This window comes from Pseudophryne corroboree, chromosome 1 (genome assembly GCF_028390025.1).
Source record: "Pseudophryne corroboree isolate aPseCor3 chromosome 1, aPseCor3.hap2, whole genome shotgun sequence".
In the NCBI taxonomy this organism is placed as follows: domain Eukaryota; kingdom Metazoa; phylum Chordata; class Amphibia; order Anura; family Myobatrachidae; genus Pseudophryne; species Pseudophryne corroboree.
In genome coordinates, this window is record NC_086444.1 from 78,836,351 (window position 1) to 78,849,987 (window position 13,637).

General features: G+C 44.4%; 1 protein-coding gene across 3 annotated transcripts in view; it reads right to left on the bottom strand.

Moving 5' to 3' along the window:
• Window positions 1-4,351: 4,351 nt before the first annotated feature.
• Window positions 4,352-13,637, bottom strand: part of CAPSL (calcyphosine like) — a 112,488-nt gene continuing 103,202 nt past the window's right edge. The window contains exons 5-6 of one of the 3 annotated variants that reach the window (XM_063960842.1): window positions 11,668-11,771; window positions 4,675-4,765 (exon numbers count right to left, since the gene is read on the bottom strand). In XM_063960842.1, coding sequence (XP_063816912.1) covers window positions 11,670-11,771 — 102 coding nt within the window. In that variant the 3' untranslated portion in view covers window positions 4,675-4,765; window positions 11,668-11,669. Of the gene's footprint in view, window positions 4,766-11,664; window positions 11,772-13,637 lie in introns of those variants that run through there. The other 2 variants (XM_063960859.1, XM_063960851.1) reach the window with 2 other exon arrangements.

Genomic DNA, 13,637 nt, shown 5'->3' on the forward strand with positions numbered 1-13,637 from the left:
GACATGCAAACTGAGCCGGTCTAAGACGGACCAACTGGGGCGCGGGCGTTGGGTAGCCTTACCTGCCTGGCCTACCACAAGCGTATGTCCAGTTACATTGGCCCATGCGTATGATGCCTCCAGGCCTCATGGTGGTGGAGCGTGGCTCATGCATCTCGATGGGTCCCCATTGACTGTTTACCAATTCTGGAGGGCATTTAGGAAGTGCCTCCTTAAGTTGGGTTTGTCACCATCAAGGTATGGCATGCATTCCCTTCGTATTGGGGCTGCGACAACAGCCGTGTAATTGGGTTTTTCAGAAAACCGAGATTAAATCGCTTGGTTGCTGGAAATCCAATGCCTATAAACGTTATGTCAGATAATATTTGTCCTGTTTAACGCCGGCCTTTCTGGTTTTGCTAATTTTAGTCAATTCATATTTTTCTTGCTTTTGATTTTGTTTGTATTTTCAGTTTGCTCGGGGGCAACGGTTTGGTGGGCCGACAAGTCGGTGTTGGGGTGCCTGTGCTTTGGCCGCATGGAATTTTCTGTTGTGGTCTGCAAGGGTGGCCTCGGCCCTGTCTGGTTTCCCTGTCTTTTCATTTTTTCCTCGACTGGACTCGATCTGTAGCCCTTTTTGGCCACTAGTCACTGTTAGTACGGTGGGGGTCCCGTCGGATCTTACTCTGCTTTTCTCATGAGAACCCGGGGGCTGCTATTGGCTCGCGCTCTCCGTGGCAGGTTTTCACTTCAGGACAGGTAATTTTCCCTTCCCTCCCCTGGTCCGCCCTTCCCGTACCTTTTCGGTTAGTGGGTGCCTTTAGTTCCATTATTAACCTATTGTGTTTGTTTATTTTCAGGAGTGTCGCTCGACATGCACCCTGTATGGATCTTGGGCCACTCGTTTGTTTATTGGGTGGCTAGGTTGCCTCTGTCCAGGGACGCAGCTTCTTTTCGTTTTACAATGGGTTAGATGGTTTGGGCGTAGGGGGATGAGATGGGAGGAGCTATTGCCTGCCCTGACCTTGTACGTTCAATCGCATGGCCCTCCGGGAGTGTTGGTACTTCACTTAAGGGGTAACGTCATAGGCTCTCTGCCCTCCCTTGAGCTACGTCACCGGATGGTGCGTGATTTGGAGCAGGTTGTGACTTGGTGGCCTTGGTATCGGATCGTTTGGTCTGTTATTATCCCGCGTCAGGTTTGGCATAGCCCGCTGCCTGGTGTTGTGTTGGATAAGTCCTGGCACAAGATTAATACTTGGCAGGAGAGTTTGGGGTCTTGGTGGTGCAGTAGTCTCCCACTCACTTATTCGTTTTTGGGACACCCATTTATTTAGACCTGATGGCGTCCATTTGACTGATGAGGGTGTTTGTTTTTGGAAAGCATTTTTTGGGTACTTGATACCTTGGTTTGAGTTGGTTTAGTGCTTAGTTTCAGGTAGTGAGTAGGTTTTGGAGTATGGTGGCGGTACCGTCTCCTGCCGGGCCGGTGTGTGGCGGGAAAGAACAGCAGTACAGTGGCTATTGCGCTGCTGTTTGAAGGTGCGCTCTTTACCCAATACATTGTATACTCTGGCCTTCCTTACCGGGGGTCATTGGACTTGGCTGTCTGGCCGGCCATATTATGTTGTATTGGGGAGAGAGTTGGAGCCTCAGCATTTATTGGCGTAGCCTATGAGATAAAGTCATGTCGTGGACAAGTGTAGCGGCAATAAGACGTAATGTCACTGATGATCTGGCCGTTCTTTCTTATTGTCTCCATACCAAGTTTAAGTATTATAAATAAATAACGGTTGATAGATTTTAATGGCATTTCAGTGGTCTGTGTCGTTATTTCTAGATAAGTTAAGTTTAGTTAATATTTAGTAGGTAAGGTTATTGAGTGATGATGTCATTCCATCCAACATCTGCTGATAGAAAGTTTATAAATCTTTAAGGTTTAGTGGTGTTTACAAATGAAACAAAATGTGTATAACATATTCTTTTTCTGTGATAGACTCAGTCTCAGGCAAGTGCCGTCAGTGTGAAACAGGAAGAGGTCACAAACCCTTACAAATATTTGTCACTTGATTTTTGTAAACATTTTATCACAGCTAGAAATTTTTTACTGACGCATTACTGTAACCTCAATGGACGCACATGGACTGAGAGAGAGGACATAATGTATAAAAATAAGACGTTGTTTTGCTGGAGTCAGCGTATAAAGTGGTAGTTGGCCACCTTTACTGAAACGGAACAGTGTATGACAAAGTGTACCACAAAAAAAACAAAAATCAGTTGAAATAAATATAAAATGTACAAAGAACAACCATCACACATCAATCAAATTACCAGTAAATCGTAATAGAGGAAAGAAAAAAAGAACAAAGAAAAAAAGTCTTAAAAAAATTGAATAATTAATTAAAAAATGTTGTCCACTCCCTATAGTTCCCTTCCTCAGTTGTAAACACGGTGGCGATTCCATACCCATAGCTTGTTCAACAATCATCAGTTAATCCTGCACAGAGACCTTTCTATTTGAACAGATGTGAGTTTGGAGAATGGTTTAAATGTCAAAGAAAATGTTGTTGGTCAATTTTACAGCTAAAATACAGAATGGGGGGTACACACTAATAGATATATCTGCAGATCAATTGATCTGCAGATATATCTATGGACGGATCGAGCAGTGTGTTTAGCATACACACTGCTCGATCCGTCGGGGACTGACGTCATGAACTGGGCGGGCGTGTACACACGCCCGCCCAGTTCAGCTGTCAATCACCGCCGGCCACCGCAGCATGTGTACACACACAGCGACGTGCCAATATATCGGTAGATATATTGGCTGTCGGCTGTGCTGCGCGGCCAACGCGTTACGTCTGTGAACGATGGAGTTCACAGACGTATCGGCCGTACACACCGGCCGACGGTCCCGCGATATATCGGCCGTTTAAGAGAACGGCCGATATATCGACCAGTGTGTACGGGCCTTAAGAGTTGTACGGCAGCTAAGACAACCAACAAATCTGTATTTTAAAAAGCCTTCTTTGAACAAAACAGAATGTCGCCTCCGGCCAAATTGTACCATTTTGTGATTGGCCAGAAAGCACCAAAGAGATGTACGGATGTGTCTTCATTCATCATTGCTTTAGTTGCACCAAAGAACCCCTTTCTGCGCGCCATGACCCGTGACAGCCTGCTGGCGTCAGGATTCTTTTTTGCTGAAAATGCATCTTTGTCGTGACTAGGACGCACCAGGAGACTGCGCTGATTCCTTTGCTAAGGGACACTTGTATATCTGTGTGCGACTGAGTTTGAGCCTGTACACGAAGTGCTACGATGTAGCGGCTGCAGCTTTTTTCCATGCCAAGTTCCATTGTTCTCAATATACAGACTCAGCTGCACAAAGATATACAATCGTTGCGTAAACAAATTAATCAGCACAGTCTCCAGGTGCATCCTAGCCACAACTAAGACACCAGCGGAGCTGCACAGGAACTGCTGGCTCACTCGGGCAAGGAATCTTGTGCTGCTTGGCTTATTCAGGCTAGATGTATGAGGACACATCTGTATCTGGTCTGGCGAGAGGCTGTTATTGGATGGTAGCTGATCAAAAGAAGCACAGATCTAATAATATGGAGGCCTCTTTATCTAGGCACTCCCTTCTAGTGGTGAGCATCCGGACCGATCACTATAAATAATACCACTTGGCCCTAGGGCTATAGGATCCCATTTTAAGCCATTTCCATTGGTGTTAATGGAATGTAATTGATGGGTTTTTCCATGACTTCAACACACCGGCCCTGATACAGAGCTGAACAGAAAGCTATTAGTGGAGCGCGTATTGTGTATTTTTGCATTGTGCATGATTCGGACCTGTCTGCACACAAGTACGGGCAATGCGGAGATATACATAATTCCACTGCATCAATGCTTATGACCGAAGAGGTGGAATTGGGTGGCAACGGAGCATTTTTCGCATAGGCGCAGTTCACTGTTGGTGTGTTTATGCCACTGTGGACAATATAAAGTTACACATACGTGTGAATACACCTAGCACTGCAAAAGTGCGTAATGACGAGAAAGACTAGTAGCAAAGCATACCTCCGAACAAATCATGACTGTAATACGGGCCCCACCCACGTCCCAAAAGAGGGTGTGACATCACAGTAGGGGGTTTGACCTCATGGCACTTCCCCCATTTTCATCAATTTGACAGTGTGCCCAGCTGGGTTGCCCCCAAGCTCACTTCCCCGCACTATTTAGATGCTGTACGTATGGGAACACCTGCTGCTTTGCCCGGGAAGACACTGACACCGCTGAAATTGGGACAGCTGGGAGTTATGGGTAAAGTATTCCAAACACCAATTAAAAAATGAGTACTTGGATGTACATGGAATAATTACTCTTTACTATCAAGCAAAATATTATTAAAGCAGATTTAGTTTCAACAAGGCACATATAAAGTCAAACAGAGCAGGTCCAAAATTCTTCAGCTATAAGGAGCTCTGTGTCCAGACCTGGCCTGTAAAGTTGTTTGCAGCTTTATTCCCTGAATTCCATATGCAAAAAACATCATACAACATAAGTACAGGATTGTGGGAGGATTTCTCCTCTGTACTCCACAGATCTTCTTCTCTAATGTCTTATGCAACCCGACAAAACTCATAAAACACCATCTTACAAAAATAAAATCTGTATGTCACAATTTCCAGGCATTTCTCATCATCAGCACAAAATATACATCGCTGTCAATAGAAGCACTGACTCCAGAATAATAGTTTAGAAATTCCTCTTTTGTTACCTGGAACGAGAAGCACAAAACGCAGAATTAGTCTTAAATATGAGAGCGAATGAAATTTAAGATCAGGGGGTAGATTTACTAAACGTCTAAAAATGAAAGGTGGTGGAGTCGCCCGTAGCAACCAGATTCTAGCTATTATTTCTAGATAGCTGATTGGTTGCTATGGCAACACCACTACTTAAAATTTTTAGGCATATATTTATTAAAGTTCGGGTTTCATAAGTGGAAATGTTGCCCAATGCAGCCAATCAGACTCTACTTATAATTTATCTAGCACCTTCTAGAAGATGATAGCTAGAGTCTGATTGGTTGCTACAGGAAAAATCTCCACTTATAAAACCCACACTTTCGTAAATATATCCCTTAGAAGCTTTAATAAATCTACCCCTAGTCTGAGTGCCAGTAAATGAATAGTAACTGGCTTTATAGCTTGGTAAATAACCTTTTTACATTCCATTCATAAATAGACTGGGAAAATTTGGGGCTGAAGATTCTCTTTGTTAGGTAATGACAATCAGAGAACAAGATTTAAGACCATGTAATGTAACTATATACACATACTTTGATTTATTATAAGTACAACGTGTATTAAGATATTTTTACATTTTATAATTTAAGTCGAAGAAGACTAGTGTAGAATTTTTTGGGTTACCCCAGTGTTCGAAAACAATATAAAAAAAAAGTTTGAGTTTGTACTTACATATGAGAATAGCATTGCGGAGGATGGCTCTTCCAATAAGAGCTGTCCTCTGCAATCCCCACCGGCTGCCTGACTTTCGGGATGCAACCCGAGAATCAGTCTGCGCATGCACAGGGTGACGGGGGCGGGCAAGGCATTCTGGGTTCGGAGAGAAGCCCATGGGCTTCTATGAGTTATCGCCAGCAAACCCTGATGCGGCGCTGATCTGCCGGCCGGGGGTTAGTACGTTAGGAAAATGCGGTATACGGGAGTTTACCACATTTTCCGTATAATACATCCTGCTCTGAGTGAGTTATAATAAATCAAAGTGTGTATACATGTTTTTGGGACACCCTGTATTTGCCAGTTAGGGGTAGATTCAATTAGCCGACTGTTCTGTTCTGTGAAGTGCTGCATATTTTTGCCAATAAAACCAGATTAGCTTGCGCAATTGAATTAGAAATAGTCCCGGGAATTGTGCCAGTGACATTAAAGTAAGGACTATTTTCCTATTTTTTCCTACGGAATTAAAAGTCACAATTTCTCCATATGAAGTCTCATTAACGTGGATTTCTAATCAAAGAGCAGAAAGTTGCAGCCATGGGTTTTCCCCCGATAAAAATTTGTGTATTTCAATTCATGGTTAACTGAATCTGGCCCTTAGAGTCATGTCAATAAAAGACCCAACACCAAAACATTGTTAGAAGGTATAATGCACCATATTCACTGGTGCAGATTTGAAAACTGTGAAAGAAAGATAAAGTGTTAAAAATAGTTTATTACATTATAATAATGATAATAATATTGCAATATTTATAAGCAGCCACAAATGGATGGGGGATGCTCCTCGATGTTGCATTATTCCATTTGGAATTCGTTTTCATAAATGACAACACAATGGTTTTGAAATGGCAGTCGCAGAGAGGATTTACGTAGGAATAAAGTAATGATGTGTGTTGCCTACTGGGACTACACTGCCGGCCGGGTTTCTGCAATTTGTACTCACTTACATAGTAGTAACAGATCCACGTCCAAATGTAATACGGGTTGAGTATCCCTTATCCAAAATGCTTGGGACCAGAGGTATTTTGGATATCGGATTTTTCCGTATGTTGGAATAATTGCATACCATAGTGAGATATCATGGTGATGGGACCCAAGTCTAAGCACAGAATGCATTTATGTTACATATACACCTTATACACACAGCCTGAAGGTCATTTTAGCCAATATTTTTAATAACTTTGTGCATTAAACAAAGTGTGTGTACATTCACACAATTCATTTATGTTTCATATACACCTTATACACACAGCCTGGAGGTTATTTAATACAATACTTTTAATAACTTTGTGTATTAAACAAAGTTTGTGTACAATGAGCCATCAGAAACCAAAGGTTTCACTATCTCACTCTCACTCAAAAAATTCCGTATTTCGGAATATTTGGATATGGGATACTCAACCTGTATTATTACCAGCTATTTATATAGCGCACACATATTCCGCAGCGCTTTACAGAGAATATTTGGCCATTCACATCAGTCCCTGCCCCAGTGGAGCTTACAATCTATATTCCCTATCACATGTACACGCACACACATTCACTCTAGGGTTAAGTTTTTTGGAAGCCAATTAACCTACCAGTATATTTTTGGATTGTGGGAGGAAACCGGAGTACCCGGAGGAAACCCACGCAAGTACGGGGAGAATATACAAACTCCACACAAGGAGGGCCATGGTGGGAATGGAACCCATGACCTCAGTGCTGTGAGGCAGTAATGCTAACCATTACACCATCCGTACTGCTCCGATTTACTGGTCCTGGTGCGAATCTGGCGATATAGTCGTTAGATGCAAAGCAACAATTAAGTTGTTATTGCCATGAAACTAATTGCTGCTATTAGTGCCATAACAAGGGAGCCGTTGCGCCCTCTGTCGGTCCCTCCCCCTACACCTAGATGGTGGGGCCACTGCTTCTGGTTGTCCATGCATAAATTGTTGAAGCTTCTGTAAAATCGGCACATGGCATGGACCAAGCTTCTCTTTGCCGATGCATTTTATGGTTCTTCTTCAAAAGGGGTCACTTCATACAGTGTATGTCGCAATATCCGCTGACAGATGTAGACATCTCGACTGACAGTATGTGAGATGTATGTAAAAGTCTTTTTTCCTTCCTAAGGATTTACCCATTCTGGGCACTTTACTCCTCATGGGCATTTTACTCTTCCGGTATCCGGTTAGATGGTCAACACTACAATGTTGGCATAGTTCGACATGCCAACAGGCACCACATTGACATCCTCAGAATGTCCCCATGTAAAATTCCGACATTCTCTGAATGCCATCAGTTAGAGTTAGGCGTCACCGGAAGGTTAGGGTTAGGCTGTGGCAGTGGGGGTTAGGGTTTGGCACTAAGAGAAGGGTTAGGGATCAGAGTTAAAATACTCACCGTAATGCAGCGGCGACCCTGAAGAAGACGCTGCTGCTGCCGCCGGGCCAGGTAAGTGACCGCTGAGCTACCAGAGATGTTAGTTCGACATTCTATCAGGTCGACATTATATATGTGCAGACATGATCACTGTCGACAGTTCAACTGTGTTGATATTCTCATATTTTATGTTGGCCTGATGCATGACGACCTAACATACCACAACCACTCTTCCTGGGCATTTTTGCCTTCCAGAGAAGAAAGCAGACACACTTTACGGAAAACTTGTTTAGGACAGGACTGATGTATATGCCCATCACAGCCGGTCCCACCAGCTACTGTATACACTGTCAGCCAATATTTAAGAATGAAAATGTGTCTTGCTACACAGGGCGTGGAGACTCTCTCACACAATGGCTCCCTCAGAATAATTCTTATTGGTTGCTGATGGCTGTTGCAGAACCTCAATCCCGATCGACGCTTTGGTTTATAAACCTGTGTAGAAGGTGGATATTGCAGCATTTTGCAGACCCGATGTGGATTATCTTCTGGATTCTATCCTAGCTATACAGAGGGTCTGATTTGGACCTAATTATGTAATTGTGACTTTGAGCACACACAAAAATGCATCTGTATTTTTAACAATTCTACAGCAACATATTTTATTATCTTACTACAGTATATACAGAACTTTAAATCTAGAGCAAAGAAACGTCCTTCGCAAAGACTCAGACGTCATCATTATCAACTCATAAACGTATACTAGGCTAATGGGAATGATACACCTCCAATGGTACAGATGCATCTGTCTCCTAGCACTTATTCTGCTGAGGTTACATGTGAAAGCCACTGCACAAATCTTACGGGAATTACAGTCAACTCTAATTCACTCTCATTCTATAACTACTACTTGGTATTTACTTAGCTGGCAACCCATTTGGGCTGATTCTAGATAGCACAGATCTCTCTTCAAGGACACGAAAGGCGAGTATTTGCATACAGCGTATGTGCAGACCCGACTTTCCACATTTTTCTGTATGTCCGATCTACACTGAGACAGAAGCAAATTGGCCTGATCTGCCTGTCCATGAAATAGGGCGTTTAGGGTAACTGGGCAGTGGCAAAGCACTTGCATGGAACAGCCCTGATATGTGGGAGTGCCATGGGAAGGCTGTGGGCACCGTGTGATTCTGAGTCGTACATATGCGGGGAAGGAAAACTGGTTTCTGACGGATCTCTTACACCTAGCATGGGACTGGTTAAAGTGCAGATACTAATGGCCGGTGGAATATCAATAAGCAGCATGGGTTCCGCTTGTGCATGCATGATTCCTGCATTAGTTTAATGAAAACCCACATTATAAAGATGTAGAACAGGCTTCTACGTGTGACTCAGAATCAGCCCCATTATATTATAGCCCTACGGATAGAGATCAAGCCCTTTAATAGTTCCTGCCAATAAACCAGCTATAGGGAGGCTAGACCATGTGCTTTTTCAGTTGGTAAATTTAGCCACAAACTGAAAAAATATGGCCACCGCCCGCGACCGTCATACGCCAAACACAGCAATGGGCACCTATGGGATTGAGCGGTATGCTCTAAGCTCCAAATGAACAAATCTGTAAATTTTGTCCATCCACGAGTATTGTAAATTTGGACGCAGAACCTGACGCTGCATGACAAGGGCTCTATGTAGTAAGTGGACAGAGATAAAGTACCAGCTAATCAGCACATAACTGTCATATTAAAGGCTGTGTTTGCAAAATGACAGCTAGGAGCTGGTGGACTGGTACTTTGGGCCAGATGTACTAAGCCTTGAAAAGTGATAAAGAGGAAAGTGATAAAGTACCAGCCAACCAGCTTCTAACTGTCATTTTTGAAACAGGGCCTGTAATCTGGCAGTTAGGAGCTGATTGTCTGTCACTTTATCACTTTTCAAGGCTTAGTACATCTGGCTCTTTGTCCCTTTCCACTGTATCTCTCTCCGAGACTTAGTACACAGATCTCCAGGTCTGTTATCTACATACAGTTTATAAACAGGAGCGGCTCTTGCCGCGTGCAAGCAGGATTTTTGGCCGGGGCTCCGCGTCCTTAAGGGCGCTACCGCCGCCACTGCGCCGGCTGACCCTCCCAAATGCTGCCGTGCGATGCGCCTGATGTCATCGCGCACCGCACGTCATTGTGGGAGCAGCCGCAGACGCTAGAGGTCCTAACTGACCTCTAGTGTCTGTGCGGCTCTATGGGAGAGACGTCATGACGTCTCTCCCATAGATTCGAGGAGTGGGCGTTCAGAGACAGCAGCAGCGGTCAGGAGGCAGGAGCGGGGATGGTATTTTTGTTTTGTTTTGTAAGCGGCACAACTAGGGGCAAAACTACAGGGGGCACAACTCTACAGGGAGCATAACTCTACTGGGGGCACAACTTTACTGGGGGCACAGCTACAGGGGGCAAAAGTACAGGGGGCACAACTCTACTGGGGGCACAACTCTACTGGGGGTACAGCTACAGGGGGCACAACTCTACAGGGAGCACAACTCTACTGGAGGCACAGCTACAGGGGGCAAAAGTACAAGAGGCAAAACTCTACTGGGGGTACAGCTACAGGGGGCAAAACTCTACAGGGGGCACAGCTACAGGGGCATAACTATGGCAACACCCCTTCTCTATGAAACCATGCCCCTATTTTTGCCGCACTAACCCTGTTTTGCCTGTGAGGGGGCGGGGCGCCAAAGGAAACATTCGCCCTGGGCACCACAAGATCTAGAACCGGCCTGTATATAAAAGCCAAATACCATTGGCTGACTGAGCACGAAATCTCCGGAACCATGAGGTCTAGGAACTTGATATTTGGACAGTAGCTTTGTTTTGTGAAGTAGGCACCCACTAAGAAGGGATTTTTCAAAACTCCACCCCAAAGAGGTGAAAAGTCAGTTTGTGCAGCTCTGCTACACATGAGATCGCACACTTGCACAGCAAAAAAACACTCCCCCCATAGGCGGCGACTATCTGATTGCAGGGCTTCAAAAATCTCTGCCCAGCAATTAGGTCTGAATTAGGCCCTGAGTAGGTGCATATATTTTTAGCAGCATGTTAATCTAGGTTTAAAAACAATCATTTTGTAACGATTCTTTTACTGACAATCTGTCGATTTTTGTTTCATTTTTAATTGGAGGGTTGTTAGGGGCTTCTTTAGCATCCACCCGAGAATTCCTCTGATCCCATCAGACTACCATTTCTAGTTCAAACGGCTGCAGTTCCCGGTAAAGGTCTGCTACGCCAAGACTATTAACAAAGCCCAGGGGCAGAGCGTGAAAGCGGCTGGTGTGGATCTGAGGAGTGACTGCTTCTCCCACTGCCAGTTGTATGTATGTTGCCTTATCCAGAGGTGGCTCCTCTCACAGCCTGACCATTCTCCAGCCTGATGGAAAGACTAAAAATGTAGTTTACCCGGAAGTCCTTCAAAATGAAAGTTACACGCACGGAAATACTTGGAATTCCGTAGCGAAGCACAGGTATTCAGCTAGTGTATTACGTTCTCACAAAATAACTAATCCATTCTACTGTAAAATCTAACACTTCACAATGAGAGGGTTTTTTTTTTTTTCAATCTAAGGAAAGGATTAATACAAGTAAAGTAGACCTGTAATCGAAAAAGGAAATTAAAGCCAGTATTGATTCAGTGAAGGTTAGTAAGATCATTGAGTGGTTATTTGTCATGCGCTTATATTATAACCCGATGGGAGAATACAATTAGCCCAGAATCCGAAGATATCTGGTGTCATTTAAAATCATACACTTATAGTCGCCAGGCGTGTTTCATCATGGTGATGAAGTACACGTCGGTATCGATCGAAGCGCTGACGCCAGCATAGTAGTTGGTGAATTCCTCTGGTGTCACCTGTTAGGGAAATAAAATATAAACAAAAACAACTTTTTTCTACAAACATTTCCGATTGCAGAGACAGAAATTATACATATTAAAACTATATATATATATATATATAACACAGGGGAGTGGGGGATATAGCGACCAATGGTGTCTTAGAGAGATTCAATAAACGTAGATCTAAAAAAAAATATATATATATGTAATATGATAAAAGAGTAGTCAAAATGAGTAGATCCAATAAATTTATTAACACATTAAACAAAATAAAAAATGGATTAACAGCTATGATAAAATTTGAGCAGCAAATCTCTTTAAAAATGGGATGAAAACAGTATACACCTGGCAGTGACCTCATACCAAGTTAAGCTAAAATCTTTTCTCTAACGTCCTAGTGGATGCTGGGGACTCCGTAAGGACCATGGGGAATAGACGGGCTCCGCAGGAGACTGGGCACTTTAAAGAAAGATTTAGTACTACCTGGTGTGCACTGGCTCCTCCCTCTATGCCCCTCCTCCAGACCTCAGTTAGAATATGTGCCCGGCCAGAGCTGGGTGCTTTTAGTGGGCTCTCCTGAGCTTACTAAGTAGAAAGTATTTTAGTTAGGTTTTTTATTTTCAGGGAGCTTCTGCTGGCAACAGACTCTCTGCTACGTGGGACTGAGGGGAGAGAAGCAAACCTGCCTAACTGCAGCTAGGTTGCGCTTCTTAGGCTACAGGACACCATTAGCTCCAGAGGGATCGAATACAGGTACCTAACCTTGATCGTCCGTTCCCGAAGCCGCGCCGCTGTCCCCCTCGCAGAGCCAGAAGAACAGAAGCAGCAGAAGCATGAAGACATCGAAAGCGGCGGCAGAAGACTCCTATCTTCACTTAAGGTTCACTCATTGCTCTCACAGCACACCCGCACACTCCGTCACTGTAGGGTGCAGGGCGCAGGGGGGGGCGCCCTGGGCAGCAATCAATATACCTTTTGGCCAATTAATACATATATACAGTCAGGTACTGTATATATGTACGGGCCCCCGCCATTTTTTACACAGAGAAGCGGGACAGAAGCCCGCCGCTGAGGGGGCCTGGCCTTCTTCCTCAGCGCACCAGCGCCATTTTCTCTCCACAGCTCCGCTGGAAAGAAGCTCCCCAGACTCTCCCCTGCAGTATCCAGGTGCAAAAAGGGTAAAAAAGAGAGGGGGGGGGGGGGGGGGCACATAAATTTAGGTGCAAATTATCACTGACAGCAGCTACTGGGTAGACACTAAATTACAGTGTAATCCCTGGGTTATATAGCGCTGGGGTGTGTGCTGGCAAACTCTCTCTGTCTCCCGAAAAGTCTTTGTGGGGTCCTGTCCTCAGTCAGAGCATTCCCTGTGTGTCTGCGGTGTGTCGGTACGTCAGTGTCGACATGTTTGATGAGGAAGGATACGTGGAGGCAGAACAAGTGCAGATGAATGTGGTGTCGCCGCCGACGGTGCCGACACCTGATTGGAGGGATATGTGGATGGTGTTAAATGATAATGTAAACTCCTTGCATAAAAGGTTGGATAAAGCTGAAGCAGTGGGACAGTCAGGGTCTCAACCCGTGTCTGATCCTACAGCTCAGAGGCCGTCAGGGTCTCATAAGCGCCCACTATCCCAGATAGTTGACACAGATGCCGACACGGAGTCTGACTCCAGTGTCGATGACGATGATGCAAAGTTGCAGCCTAAAATGACTAAGGCCATCCGCTACATGATAATAGCAATGAAGGATGTATTGCACATTTCAGAGGAAAACCCTGTCCCTGACAAGAGGGTTTATATGTATGGGGAGAAAAAGCAAGAAGTGACGTTTCCCCCATCACATGAATTAAATGAATTATGTGAAAAAGCATGGGATTCC